Consider the following 15,366-nt stretch of genomic DNA (forward strand, 5'->3'; position numbering starts at 1 on the left):
TTGTCACTAATAAAGCTTTCTTTTGATGCTATTTGATTGCTCCTGCGATTTTTACTTTTTATTATATTCATCAAAAAAGACATGATTTTTGGCAAAAAAGTGATTTTTTTTACTTTCTGTGCTGACATTTTTCAAATAAAGTAAAATTTCTGTATACATGCAGCGCGAAAAATGTGGACAAACGTTTTTGATTAAAAAAAAACCCATTCAGTGTATATTTATTGGTTTGGGTAAAAGTTATAGCGTTTACAAACTATGGTGCAACTATGGTCTTCTTTAGAAAGAAGACACCCCAAGGTATTCCGTTAGTACGGTGAGTTCATAGAAGATTTTTTTTGTCACAAGTTAGCGGAAAATGATTTTTATTTTTTTTTCACAAACTTGTGACAAAAAATAAAATCTTCTATGAACTGACCGTACTACTAACAGAATACCTTGGGGTGTCTTTCTAAAATGGAGTCATTTGTGGGGTTCCTATACTGTCCTGGCATTTTAGGGGCCCTAAACCGTGAGGAGTAGTCTTGAAACGAAATTTCTCAAAATGACCTGTGAAATCCTAAAGGTACTCATTGGACTTTGGGCCCCTTAGCGCAGTTAGGGTGCAAAAAAGTGCCACACATGTGGTATCGCCGTACTCAGGAGAAGTAGTATAATGTGTTTTGGGGTGTATTTTTACACATACCTCACCGTCAGTTCCTCTCAGCTCACCATGTTCTTCTAATCCCTTCCAGTTCTGACAAGATTTTGTCAGAACTAAAATATACCAGTTGCTGTCAGTTATATATCAGCAGCTGTCAGTTACAACTGAATGTGCAAGGTAATGTCCATGTTTCCCTATAGCTCAAGTGGGCGATATTACAGTTGAACAGTGTGCTGATCAGGAAGCGGTTATGGGGTAATGGCTGTTTTTTAAAATGGAGGACTGAGAATTCCATTGATCAGTGGAGAAATGGGATGCAGGAGAGGAGATTGAGAAGTAGACTACACAGGAAGTATGACCTGTATATGGTTATTTTGACTTTAGCTCAGGTTCTTTTTTTTTTTTAAAGTGTACCTGACAGAAGTCTCAACTACCATACTTACCTGGGGCTTCCTTTAGCCCCTTTAAGGCCACTCGTCCCTCGCTGGCTCCCTGGGTGGCTCTAGTCCCCTGTAATTCAGCCTGAGAGCCTGGCCAAGTCCCACTTCGTTGCAAGGCGCCCTCACTTCCGCAGCTGGGAGCGTTCTGCACTTGCGCAGTAGTACCAGGGACAGGAGGGTGCCTGGCTGGCCCAGGCATGCGCGATAAAGTATGACTGAGATAGACGTGTATGTACAGTGCCTAATACACAAGTAACTAGGCTGTTTTTTTTCTTTGATTTTTTTTTTTCTTTGCCTGGAAGGCCGAGTGCACACCAAAAACATCTAGCAGATCCTCAAACCGGTTTAGAGAGGTTTTCTAAACATGCCTAGCGTTTTTGGGAGTGTTTTGTGTAGCAGATTACAAATATTGTTACAGTAACGCTATTACTGAACAGCTTCTATAACAAAAATGCCTGGAAAACTGCTCTGATATGGCATTTTTCAGAGCTTTTTGCATTTTTCCTATACTAAAGGGAAGGTTCAGGGACGCTGTGAAAAAAATAAAAATGCAAATCTACTTACCTGGGGCTTCCTCCAGCCCGTGGCAGGCAGGAGGTGCCCTCGGCGCGGCTCTGCAGGCTCCCGGTCTCCTCCGGTGGCGCGCCCGACCTGGCCAGGCCGGCTGCCAGGTCGGGCTCTTCTGCGCTCCAATGTGCGTCTCACTGGTACGCGCTGACGTCATCGGACGTCCTCCGGGCTGTACGGCGCAGAACTACTGAGCATGCGCAGAACAGCTCGGAGGACGTCCTATGACGTCAGCGCGCACTAGTGAGACGCACATTGGAGTGCAGAAGAGCCCGACCTGGCAGCCGGCCTGGCCAGGTCGGGCGCGCCACCGGAGGAGACCGGGAGCCTGCAGAGCCGCGCCGAGGGCACCTCCTGCCTGCCACGGGCTGGAGGAAGCCCCAGGTAAGTGGATTTGGATTTTTATTTTTTACAGCGTCCCTGAACCTTCCCTTTAACATTGAGGCAGAAACTCCTCAGAAATCCCCCAAAAATGCTGCAGCCCTGAGTTTGCGTTTGGGGAAAAAACAAGCCGCTCTGGTGTGCACCAGCCCATTCATTTTCATTAGCCAAGCGGTTTTCCCCCTGCAAGCGTTTTAAAAAAAACGCTGCAGAACAGCTCTGGTGTGCACCAGCCCAAAGAGTTAATCAGGTATGTAAGTGGCAGTTCCTGTCTGAGGCAGGACTGGGTCAGACTACAGTGTGACCCTCGCTAATAGGAAATTACAACTATAAAACACTTTCCTAGCAGAAAATGGCTTCTGAGAGCAGGAAAGAGATAAAAGGGTCAATGGTTCATAGATTTTTAGCTCTGACATACTTCAATGAGTGTCGTGAAAAAAACAAAACTTAAACAAGTAGATTTAAATATAAAATCAAACTATATATATATATATATATATATATATATATATATATATATATATATATATATATATATATATATATATATATATATATATATATATATATATATATATATATATATATATATATATATATATATATATATATATATATATATATATATATATATATATATATATATATATATATATATATATATATATATATATATATATATTTTTTTTTTTTTTTTATTTTTTTTTTGAATATGTACAATTGTTTTTTATTAGTTTAGTTTCACCTGGGGTGTAAAGAAAAGCCCCAGGTAAGTATGGAACCTGAGACTTCTCTCATCTCAGGTTCCCTTTGAGTCAGAGGGATGCTTTGCTGTTATAACGCTAATTCCTGTAAGTAGTAGCACAGTAGCTAGATTCTGTTTTTAAAGTAACCATTTGGGTAGTGCTGCATATGACTGGTTTAACCTTTTTGAAATGCCAGGGCAGTATAGGAACCCCACTAATGACCCCATTTTAGAAAGAAGAAACCCCAAGGTATTCCGTTAGGAGTATGGTGAGTTCATAGAAGTTTTTATTTTTTTTCACAAGTGTGCGATCTGGGGCAGGGGGGGGGGGGAGAAATCAGTGTGCTTGGGTGCGACATAGGGTGGCTGCAGCCTGCCCTGGTGGTCCCTCGGACACTGGGACCACCAGGGCAGGAGGCAGCCTGTATAATACACTTTGTAAACATTATGGGTCGGGTTAACATCCCGCCGGCGCTTCCGTATGGCCGGCGGGATGTTGCGGCGGGTGAGCGGAGACAGGCGCCGGATCGCGTCACGGATGGCGCGATCGCTCCGCCCATGCCGCTACAAGGCCATTTGTCAATACGGCGGTCCTTGCGGGGTCCACTTCCCGGCCGCCAATTGTCAATACGGCGGTCGGGAAGTGGTTAAAGTGGGAAAGAGAAAAAAAAGGGGGGGAGGGGGGGGGGGGGAACATCTCAGTTTTCATGCTGTACATAAATCATGGTTCAATCATTTGATTCTAAAACACTTAGGGCGGGTTTCCACTTGTAAATGATGTGAATGCGGCTACGTCCCGATGTGGAAGTCCGTGGGGGAGATGGGACGCGGCTGTGGGCAGATGCGGCCGTGCGATAATCTGCAGCATGCTGCAGATTTTCAGATCACACCGCTCCGCACAACATGCACGCAGTGGGAACTCTTCCACTGGTGTGCATGTGTTTCACAGCCGCATTGCACCGCTCCTAGTGGAAACGGGCCCTTAGTGCAACTGTGCAGAGACCGTACTGTGGTGCATTCTGGGGCAGTTTTTCCAATCAGTCCAGCAAGAGAAAGGCTGAAGACTAAGGATTCCTCTGGCATTTTTAATTTATAATCTGCAGCCCCCTCTGCCAATGCTAGCACTCAGTTTGTCTGATGACAGTTGGAATGAGCTTTAGATTATAAAAACTGAGGAATCCTTCAGCCGCCATCTGTGGCAGGGATAAAAAAAAATAAAAAAATATAAGGAGGCCACACCCCAGAATGTTTGAGGATCTCTCCATATACTTTGGGGCACTTCAAGTTAAAGGTGGGATGACTCCATATTGACTAAACTAAAAATCCAATGAGAAAATGCTTAGCCTACCTATTCGGTTTTTAGTATTCACTGTAATATCTAGAAGTGCAATATTAAATATAATTAATTAAAAGCATGAATTAATGCTGGTTTCAAACTTTACTATTTCTGTATGGTGAGTGACCTCACTTCTGCCCTTTTTTTTTCAACCCAGCTCAGTGTTAATTCTCCCTCCCTACTGCCACAGATGACTGTCCCACACAGCGCAAAGCAAAAACTGTGTCTGTGTTTTTCTCATGGCCTTGCCAGTTTTTGAAGTAGCTTGCAACCCAAAAAAAAGTGTAGGCACCCCTGCTTTAAAGGATCTTTTAGCGCTAGATATATTTTAAAACAAAGATTCCTCTGTGTTTGGGTAATTGTACGGATACTTACCGCACCCCCTGTGCCCTGGCGTCACTCTCCGTCATCTGGTAATTGCCCCGTTCTTTACCTCCTGAGTGCCTTGCAACTACACTTATGTTATATAGGGTTCCCAGGGAGTGTGGTTGCAAGATGCCCAAGAGGACATACTGGAAGACTGAGGGTGCAACTGAAACCCTCTCCAATTACTAGCTGAGTAGCTCAGCTTCTGTTTGAATTAATCACTGCAGACTAGGTGTCATGTGTATGTGCACTTCTTGATTGGCTTACAAGCAGCCTGCAGGCTTTATATAAGCAGCAGAGAACTGTTTGGGAAGTGAGTATCTCCTGTGTGTTTGGTAAGTACCAGTGCACGGGAGGTGCGGTAAGCACACACACACACTGTAGGTGTCCCTTTTTAAACATTTAGTGCCAGCATCTAACATGTAAACTGGGCTGGATACTCTGCACTTGTCTCGATAAATGCTATAGGCACCTTCTAATGCAGATAACTTCCTGCCACTACCAACCACTAATCCACCACTATCATAAAGCTTTAGGGCTTTACGATAGAAATATTGTCTACAAATGAAGCTGCATGCTTACACTGACAAACTGGGAGAAAACTTTTAAAAGATAGAGATTACCTTCCTGAAATGACCTCCGGCGCAGCATAATTGGGAGAGCCACAACTGGTCCTTAAAAACTCCCCATCAGCCATCATGTTGGAGAGCCCTAAAATGGTGCAGAGGTCAATAGTCCATTTAGAAAAAGAGCCATAGAGCGAACTACATGCAGAAGGTCATCAAAATGCTGCACAGATCCTTACCAAAGTCTGCGATCTTGGCATTCATATGAGCATCCAGAAGAACGTTCTCAGGTTTCAGGTCTCTGTGGACCACCATGTGCCTGTGACAATAGTCCACCCCTGACAGAATCTGCTGGAATAACCGCCGAGATTCCTTCTCATCCAACTGCAACAAGACACCAAGAATGGAAATAGAGTAACATGACTAACCCACATAGCCAAGTGGAACATGCAGATAATACCAAAGATCTACAAAGTGGTGAGAATAGAGAAAAGTTTGCACTGGTTAGAGTGGTTCTAAAATGTTTCCATAAGTAACCCATCAGCACAGATAAGCTTCCACTGTAAAAATTGACATTCAAGTATCATGAAAGGCATAAAGTCAACATTAAAAGAGAACCAGAGGTGAGTTCTAAGAATCCTATTAGCACACAGAGGCTGGGTCTGCATATAATGCCCAGCCTCTGTTACTATAAAAGTCTGCCTCAGGCAGCAAAAAGTCTAGAACCAGCACTGACCCCAGTAGAAGGCATGCACGAGAACAGCAAGCATGCCCAGTTGGACTAAACCGCTAAAGCATGGCTTTTCCTCCATGCAGGTGTGGCCTCATTCTACCAGGCATGCATGGACCATACTAACATCTGAATGTAGAGAGTCATACACAGAAATAAGCATGGCCAGAAAGAAGAGGGTCCTGCCCAGCAGCAGTGAGCTCAAGGACGATCTGGAAGGTCTCTGCACTATCCACGAGGCTTCCCGCTTTTTAAATATCTAACATTTTATTCCTCACAGGATTGCATCGACTGTCACTTAGATACACAGCTTGTATGGCACAGATAGATCAATCTTTCAATTCAAGTTTCTTTGAAGAGGCACATAAACTGGATTAAAATAAAAGGGGCTCCAAATCAATATTGCAGTATACTTTCATTATGGATCTCAGTCCCCATTTTAAGATATTGTATAAGGAGGAGATGTAGTGTGCAGGTGATACTCCAAGCCAATACTGTGTATGGTTACTTCTATATATTCAAGCCAGATATCCCGGTATAGAAGCAGACCCTTGAGACAGTAGGTGCCTCCTGCTTTTTCTCCCTATGCAATTCTCTGTAATTAGCAGTAATCTCTCCTGACCGATTTATTGCATTAACTCCCAGCTTTACATGAGGTGAAAAGGTTATGGATCAATCAAGAGATTACTGCAGCTTCTGATCTCCCTCCTTACTATGCAGAGGCAGAAGAGACAGTAGAGAGACTATATAGTATACTCCTTCACATAGTCTAGGTGACAGTGCAGAGCCAACTTCCATAGCAAAGAAGTCATGCAATCCAGTGAGTATAGACTGGCCAAGAGAACTCCTCTGAGAAGAGATACACTGGGACTTTCTAACAGAGCAAAACCTCGCACACTGCGTTAGGGCTGGCTCAGTATCAGGTAACAAGTTTGCAGGCATTTTTCTTTTTGCACTTTTCTTGGGATCCTACCACAGCAATGAGAGTTGAGGTCTGGGCCATTGCAATACATTGGCCACCTCTTCAACCAAGTGGTTCCCAATTTGGTGTGCTTTGATCATGCAGCAGGACTGATCCCAGTTTTGGAAATGGCCCAATACGCCTTCCCAGGTTGATGGCAAGTAGGAATGGCCAATGGGATGCTATGAATTCTGAGCTGATGCGAACCTGAAAGTTATTTTTATATTTCAAAAGCTAAGAAATTAAAGAGAACCAGAGGTTTTTCTGGGGGGGCAGATGGGACAGAGGCATGTTCTCTGCCTCATGACATGCCTCTGTCCCCACACCACCGCTCTCTGCACTATAGCCCCCTGAGATTAGCCTCATACTGTTTGTCTCCATCTCAGAGGTAAACATGTGGATTCCTTGTTCAAAGGCCAACCAGAGGCGTTCCTATAGGGTTTCCAGAGCTTCCATTGGGCAGCTGTCTCCCTGGCCACGCCCCCTGCCTACATGCTGTGAAAGAATGAATCTCATTCCAGTGTCGTGACCCAGCACAGTAGCAGACCACTTTTTTTTGGGGGGGGGGGGGGGGGGTAGTATTAAGACGTCACAGAACCTAAGGGAAAGGTGGGGGGGGAAAAAAAAAAAAAAAAAAAAAAAAAAAAAGACACTAAGGAAGTTTGTTTGTTCTGGACAGAATTTGGCATCAATGACCACAACACAGAAGTCTGGTTTGAACTCTACCTTGGTATACACCAGAGTCACTTGCTAGCATGGCAAGCTGTGACTTGTGCTTCAGCATTAGAAAGAAGCAGAGGTTGTACACTATAAAGCTCACCTCACATAAATGCTCTTCCCTTAACGCCCACAGGAATTTCCCAAAAACCACAACTATTCTGTACATGCAGTTGCACAGGAGATTCTGGATATTTATATGAGGAAATAAATGGGCACAGTACAGTCAGAACAGGCTTACCTTGCCATTCTTACAAATGTAATCAAAGAGTTCTCCACCAGAGACATATTCCATCACCATGAAGATATCAGTCGGCGTGCTGATCACCTGGTACCTGAGGGAAGAGGAGTAACACTGCAGTGGAGGTCAGAATGCTTATTAACAGCACAGCTAGGAATGGAAGATTTTTTTTAAGATGTACTCAGATTACAAAGCTAGAAGCCCTGAATCAAAGGAATCCTGTATATAAAATATAGGACACCTATAGGATATCGCTTCTTCCACAGATCTCCCCTATTGGGAGCTGTGGTAGGAGGGTCCTGTCAGAAATTATCGATTTGACTCACCAATCTAAGGTAGACTTGCATGGTGTGCACCAGGCATAAGGCTACTCAAAAGGGCTGAGCATTAAAGAGACTCTGAAGAGAGTCTAAATTCACTTTAACTTATAGCCATGTTAATCACAAGCCCTGCTAAACCGCCGCTGTCCCATGGCAAAACGAGGGGTTTATAGCCCCCAAAACCCCCCTGCAAAATCCATGACTTTCTTGGTCATGGATTTTGCTGCTCATGGAGGCAGAGCTTTCAGCTGCAGCTCTGCCTCCATGTGCGGCAATCTGCCGGCGGATCTCCGCCTCTCCCCCACCCCTCTGAAGGAAGATTGAGAGGCGGCAATCAGCAGGGATTGACACGCCAAGAGGCAGAGCTACAGTCATAAGCTCTGCCTCTATGAGGAAGCGCTCCCAGGACACAGGAGAGGGGATTTGGGGGTATAAACTCCTCATTTTGCCGCAGGATATCGGTGGTTTAGTAGGGCTTAATGATTAACATGGCTACAAGTTAAAAAAAAAGTGAACCTGGTTCACATTAGCATTCCCTGTCTGGATCCGCACCGTATACTGTACAAACGGAACATTCCGCATAGCAATGCAAAGTCTATGCGGACGTTCACATGCGTACATTCCGTACAGAACGGAGCCGGATCGGATCCGGACCTGAGGCTTTTCCAACATGCGCTATTTTTTGGGTCCGGATCATCCGGCCCACGCACCCGGACCGGATCCTGACTGCACCATCCGGATATAGAAACCAATGGGGAACGGAAAGCACAGAACACACTGGAGACAAACACCGGACGTTCTACCCAACTTCCTATGCGTATTTATAGCGGCCATTTCGGATGGGGACACATGGGCCCAGCATATCTGGAGTGGAGCTGCAGTGACATGCTGGAGCTGTTTGGCAGTATGTCGGAGGTGGAGGTGAGGCCTAAACAGCAGAGGACCTGATTCTACAGGTGCACCTTCTGTGGACCCCAACAATTTTATGGTAATGGTTTATTTTTTACCCCACGGATCCGGATGGCAGCCTGATGCATGCCTGATGCAAACGGACCGGATCAGGATCGGAACCGTACGGTTCCGATCCGGATCAGGTCCTGATCCGATCCGTTTGCATGCCAAAACGCAACTGTGAACGGGGCCTTAGACTTGCTTCAGTCTCTAAGTCTCATTTAAAATCCAATGGCTATTACTTTCTGGACAATCCTAGCGTATGCATCAAGCTAGGCAGTGGCTGGATAGAGTACTGGTTAAAGTGAACCAGAGACGAAGCACCCTCATGTATTTTACCATATATATCAGTGGCAACAGAGAAAACATCTATTCTGCTCTCCGTTTCATCCTTCACTTCTCAGCCTGCTTATCAGTGCTGATAAAATCCCCGACTGAGTATTCAGTCTGGCTTTGCTCAGGAATCATAGCAGAGTGTCTTCTCTGATGTCTTTTCAAACCCAAGCCTACCCCCTTCTGGCTCTGCTTTCCTGTTCTGTATACTTTCAGCAGCACAGAGAGAGGAGATGGGAAGGAGCTGCTAATGTAAGACTACACAAAAAAAAAACAAAAACAAAAAAAAAAAACCTATATTTGTTAGTCATAAGAGGTTTTTTAGAAATTGTGATTTCATTTTGCTCACTGCCCACTAAATATGCTTTTTTTACGAACTGTGTTTTGGTTGGAGTTTTAACAAACCAAAAGAAAAAAAAAAAAGGCACACCAGAGCAGCGCAAATACCAGGTATAGTATTTATTTTGCAAAATCTATCGGGGGATAGGTTTATTTTGTGCCAAAGTGTTAATCTTTGGATTCCTTTAAGGGCTCCACCTCTGACACAGCAGACCAGGGTTTGAATCTCAGCTCTTCCTGTTCAGTAAGGAAGCACCTATTTGGTGCTACTGCCTATAGAGCATACCCTAGTGGCTGCAGATTTGGCACTTTTAGTCTGCCAGGAGAAAAGAACCATATAAATGTTCTGTGTGTCTAGCATGGAGGAAGCTTTATTACCCTCGGTGGGAGTCCCCCAAAGCTTGGTCCTTGGCCCCCCTACTGTTCACCCTATACACATCCTCCATTGGCAAGGTTATCTCCTCCATGGGTTTTAACGATCATCTGGATGCAGATGACACCCAGATCTACCTCCACACCCAACATATCCACCACTATCATGGACAAGGTCTCCTGCCTACAAGCCATCTCCTCCTGGATGTCCGCTAGTTTCCTGAAACTAAATCTAGAAAAAACTCAATTTATGATTTTCCCACCCCGGTCATCCCTGGACCTCCCAGATGTGCATGTACCTGTTAACCACACTACCATTTGCCCTACCTCTCAAGCCCATTGTCTGGGTGTCACCCTGGACTCCGCACTCTCCTTCACTCCCCACATCCAAAACCTCAAAGTCATGCAACTCCCACCTTTGTAACATCTGTAAGATTCGCCCTTTCCTGACCTCTGCCACCACCAAACTCCTCATCCATGCCCTCATAATTCCCCTCCTTGACTACTGCAATGCCCTTCTGTCTGGTCTCCCTATGACGCAAATTGCCCCGCTGCAGTCTATCATGAATGCGGCAGCCAGAATTATCCACTCCCATCATTCCACCAGGGTGGCTCCCCTCTGAATCCCTCCACTGGCTTCCTATCCAGTCCAGAATCAGATTCACGATACAGTGTCTGCCCTACAAATCTGTCCACAAAACTTGTCCAACCTACATTTCCAATCTTACTCAGGGGTACACACCTAGCCACTCACTCCACTCCTCCAATGAACTTTGTCTTACTTCCCCCCCCCCCCCCCCCCCGCATCACCCACTCCCATGCATGCCCCCAGGACTTCTCACGAGCTGCTCCAACTCCATTGAACTTCCTACCTCTAGGCAGCCCCCACTTTCAAAATCTTCAAGAAGGCCCTCAAAACTCATTTTCACTCTGGCCTACCACCCCTCACAAGTGCTCTAAACCCACAGCTGAACTCTGGTCCCCTACCTTTCGTGTTCCTACCTCTCCCTCTAGATTGTAAGCCTTTGGGCAGGGTCCTCCTGTGTCCTACCTGATCATGCACCTCCATTACTGTGCACCCATGCTATGCATCTGAGTGAACCTTACTTGCCTAATCGCCATGCTCCCCTCCAGTGACTGACTAAGCATTACCTTGTACTCATACTGTGCTGCATGATCTGGTCTTTCTTGTATTCCTGTATTGTCATATTGCTGTTCGTCACCCCTAAATATTGTCTGTAATCTAAACTAATGTTCAGCGCTGCGTAATATGTTGGCGCTTTATAAATACAATAAATAAAATGACTGCCCTATACAGTTGTCTAGCAGCCTGCTGAACGAGACCTGGGATGAATACAAAGCAGCATTTATGAACACAAGTGTGTGTTGTGAAGAATAGACATGAACACAAACCAGTCTCCGCAGCCCAGTCTTTGTATTCTGTAAGTTAGGACAGATAAAACACGCAACATGAAAGTTCAAAACAACCTAAAGCAAATATTACAACACAAAGTGGCGCAACTGCCAGCAAGTTGTGCTGGGAGATTAGTAATGACATTGAGCAACCTGCACTTTCCAAATTACTAATCTGAGAACACTGAAATCTATGGTGACAAATTTTGAGCTGTAAGAATACTTACAGCTTGATAATGTGGGGATGTCTGAACAGTTTGAGATTCTGAATCTCCCGTCGAATCTTCCCCACCACATCCAGGCTCCGAATCTTGTGTCGGTTCAGGATCTTCACAGCTACTTTGTGGCCCGTTAATTCATGTTTGCCAACTGGTAGAGGGAAAAAAAAAAATGATTGATTAACATAAGACAAATCTCAGAAGCATAGCTGCAGTTAAAGAGACACTGAAGCGAAAAAAAAAAAATATGATATAGTGAATTGGTTGTGTACTATGAATAATTACTAGAAGATTAGCAGCAAAGAAAATATTCTCATACTTTTATTTTCAGGTATCAGGGCGTGGAGTCGGTCCAAAAATCCACCGACTCAGACTCCTCAGTTTAGGATTCCACCGACTCCGACTCCACGACTCCTCTAATTTGCATATTACAATTTTGTTGATTAAAAGTATGTAACATGAAATTCGTCTTATAACTGCCAACGCTTAGGAATTTTACAAGACAACTGAAGTGAGAAGGATATGTAGACTACTATATTTATTCCCTTTAGACTAAAACTAGTCCTTGGTAAGAGTACTTGTAAAAGGTACAAACCGGAACAAAGAACATCTATCGGGCCCTAGGCAATGTAAGTGTGGGTACATGTAAGAATGATGTGCAGGTACTCTGCAGGGGAATGAGGAGATTGTAAACAGACAACACCTCTGTGTTCAATGTGCACAGCATTCTCAGTGGATTCCCTGCAGCTCTGTGGGGAGTGCATATGTAGAGTATAGTACTACTGTGTAACAAAGTAAACCTGAGACAGATGAAATTAAAGTTTTATACATACCTGGGGCTTCCTCCAGCCGCCTTCAGGATAATCAGTCCCTCGTTGTCCTCCTCCACCACCTGGATCTTCTGCTATGAGTCCAGGTACTTGAGCCAGTCTGGCGTAGTGCGCATGAACACACTCCACCGCTAGGAGCATACTACACCTGTGCAGCACTATTGCGCAGGTGCAGAATGTTCCTGGCTGTGGGAGTGGCATGCGGCCGGACTGCGCTGACTGGCTGAATTACCAGGACTCATAGCAGAAGATCCGGGTGGTGGAGGACAGTGAGGGACTGATTAGCCTGAAGGGGGCTGGAGGAAGCCCCAGGTATGTATAAAACTTTTCATCCGTCTCAGGTACCCTTTAATTTGTAGTCACCAAATCAAATTTTAATAACATATCAAATTATTTGATTTCATCAGCAAAGGGTATACATTTGCATAAATCAGCATCAATGCAGAATTATTTCCATCTCATTGACCATCTCTATTAGTGACACGGCTACACATCAGCCTGAAGGGGGCTGGAGGAAGCCCCAGGTATGTATAAAACTTTTCATCCGTCTCAGGTACCCTTTAATTTGTAGTCACCAAATCAAATTTTAATAACATATCAAATTATTTGATTTCATCAGCAAAGGGTATACATTTGCATAAATCAGCATCAATGCAGAATTATTTCTATCTCATTGACCATCTCTATTAGTGACACGGCTACACATCAGGCTTTATACTTACAGCATAGATGTTATTTAGTATATATAAGAGATTCCTGTGTACACATCATATATACAGTCACAATCAGATATGTATATCTGACCTTAAAAATACGGGGACTGCTTTATTGAAGCAGCACAAGTAACTAATTTTGATTGGTTTATTTCATTTTTGTGGACTAAGCACAGCTATTACTGTATATATACATTATTTTTAATGACTATTATCTGAGAAATAGAACATTTTATCATATTTTCTATTTTAATTACAGTTACAAATTCATTAGGAGTCGGTGCATTTTTTCCCGACTCCGACTCCAGGCACCCAAAATTGCCCGACTCCGACTCCACAGCCCTGTCAGGTATATAGTGTTTTTTCTAACATTGCATCATTCGATAATATGTGCAGATTACACAACACTCAGCATTCAAAATGAGTCTTTCAGAGCAGTCTGAAGTAATGACTTCTCCTCTAGCAGAGAAAAAGTAAACAGTTCACTTACAGTTGAGATAATAAAAGTCAGATAACAGCCCTCTCCACGACTAAAGGCCCATACACATGTCGGATTTTTGCGAACGACCCGTCGTTTGAACGTTCCGACGTCAAATCCGGCGTGTGTACAGACTATCGTTCGGGTGATAAGACTGGTTTTCAGCGATCTGCCGGGCGGTCTTATCACCCGAACGATAGTCTGTACACGCCGGATTTGACTGCGAACAACGGAACATTCAGACGGGTCGAACATTCAGACGGGTCGTTCGCAAAAATCCGACGTGTGTATGGGCCTTTAGACTTAGTCGGAGAGCTTAATGGCTTGTTTGCATAGAGATAACTGGAGTTTCTCAACTCTTCCTGTACTGGAAACAATTACACTGATGTATCTGATCTTAATGTTTTATTTCTTAGCTGTGCTACACATACAAATCATTATATCATCATTCTTTTTTCGCTTCAGTGTCTCTTTAAGTGGAGCTGATCTGCATTACAGCTTTAGTGCTAAAAGGTGGTCTAAAACCATACCAGAAAGATGCTGCTCATCAGCCTTTATACAAACAGTGGTTTGAAGAAGAAAAAATTAAAACTATAGCACATTTAACACACCCTATAGTAACCTAAGTGCTGGGAGGCCTGGTACACATTCCATTTTTATTGGCCAATTTTTCCACTTCCATGTAGTATGAGAGCTTATCTACTTTAATAGTATTCAAAACCTGTTGGCCCTCTACATGGAGGTGGCAAAATTGCATGTGTATGCACATTATGCGCCTTTCCAGCTGCAAAATAATGCAATCAAGCCAGTGCATTTATAGCCACACGTCAGCGGGTGACACTGCAGTTATTCGCATCCAAGGACTACATTTCCCAGCATGCATTGCTATGGGAGCAAGACACTGCCGGGAAGAGGAATTAGTCACAGTGTGAGCTCTCCCTGGAGAAGCTGCTGGATCCCATAACAGCGAGAAGCCAGAGGAGCTGCACCCTCCAGGTATGTAGCGACCAGGCAGAGAAGGTGGCGTCACTGGGGGGGGGGGGGGGGGGGGGGGGTGATTCGAGATCTCGGGAATCGGTCTTCAAGCAGCCAACAGATTGATCAGAGAGATCTGTCTCTTGGTCAGTCTGCCCATACATAGCTTGGCAAATCATGCATTGAGCAACTTTAAGGGGTTATACTACTATAAAGCAATTCTTACTCTGTCCAGAATTATAGTAGGAAAAACAAAAAGACAAAAAAAAAAAAAAAACACACACCACTAGCCTAAATGTCAGTCTCGACACGCCCCCCTCTCCGCTGAATCCCCCATGCAAGTGTACCCAGCTTAAGGTCTGGGACCCACTAGAAAAATATCTTGCTAACGTAAGGCTATGGGCGATTTAAGAATAAAAAAAAGAAAATATGCTCCAAGTGGGATTACACAGCATTCCCTTAGCAGAAGCTTTTCAAATCACGAGCACTTAGAAAAGCGCCTCTGGTCATCTCAGCAGGGCTGGCCTTCACATACAGAGCTGAATACTGGAGAGTGCCCATAGATCCACACTGACTACATTACTAAGCTCTGCTCCCCTGGCATTCAGCTGTTCCCATTACTACTTGCTCACAGGGGACTGGCCCACAAGATGCTAATAAATGCAAATACATGCAGCTTGAATATGGGCGAAACAGAGCAGCTGTTGCATTTCATGGATCCATTTCCAGTCTGC

General features: G+C 44.3%; 1 protein-coding gene across 2 annotated transcripts in view; it reads right to left on the minus strand.

Moving 5' to 3' along the window:
* Nucleotides 1-15,366, minus strand: part of PRKAA1 (protein kinase AMP-activated catalytic subunit alpha 1) — a 55,380-nt gene that overhangs the window by 12,409 nt on the left and 27,605 nt on the right. For both annotated transcript variants that reach the window (XM_068250894.1, XM_068250903.1), the window contains exons 2-5: nucleotides 11,646-11,787; nucleotides 7,691-7,784; nucleotides 5,281-5,425; nucleotides 5,099-5,186 (exon numbers count right to left, since the gene is read on the minus strand). In XM_068250894.1, the coding sequence (XP_068106995.1) occupies nucleotides 5,099-5,186; nucleotides 5,281-5,425; nucleotides 7,691-7,784; nucleotides 11,646-11,787 (469 nt within the window). The remainder of the gene's footprint in view (nucleotides 1-5,098; nucleotides 5,187-5,280; nucleotides 5,426-7,690; nucleotides 7,785-11,645; nucleotides 11,788-15,366) is intronic.

Source organism: Hyperolius riggenbachi, chromosome 1 (genome assembly GCF_040937935.1).
Source record: "Hyperolius riggenbachi isolate aHypRig1 chromosome 1, aHypRig1.pri, whole genome shotgun sequence".
NCBI lineage: Eukaryota > Metazoa > Chordata > Amphibia > Anura > Hyperoliidae > Hyperolius > Hyperolius riggenbachi.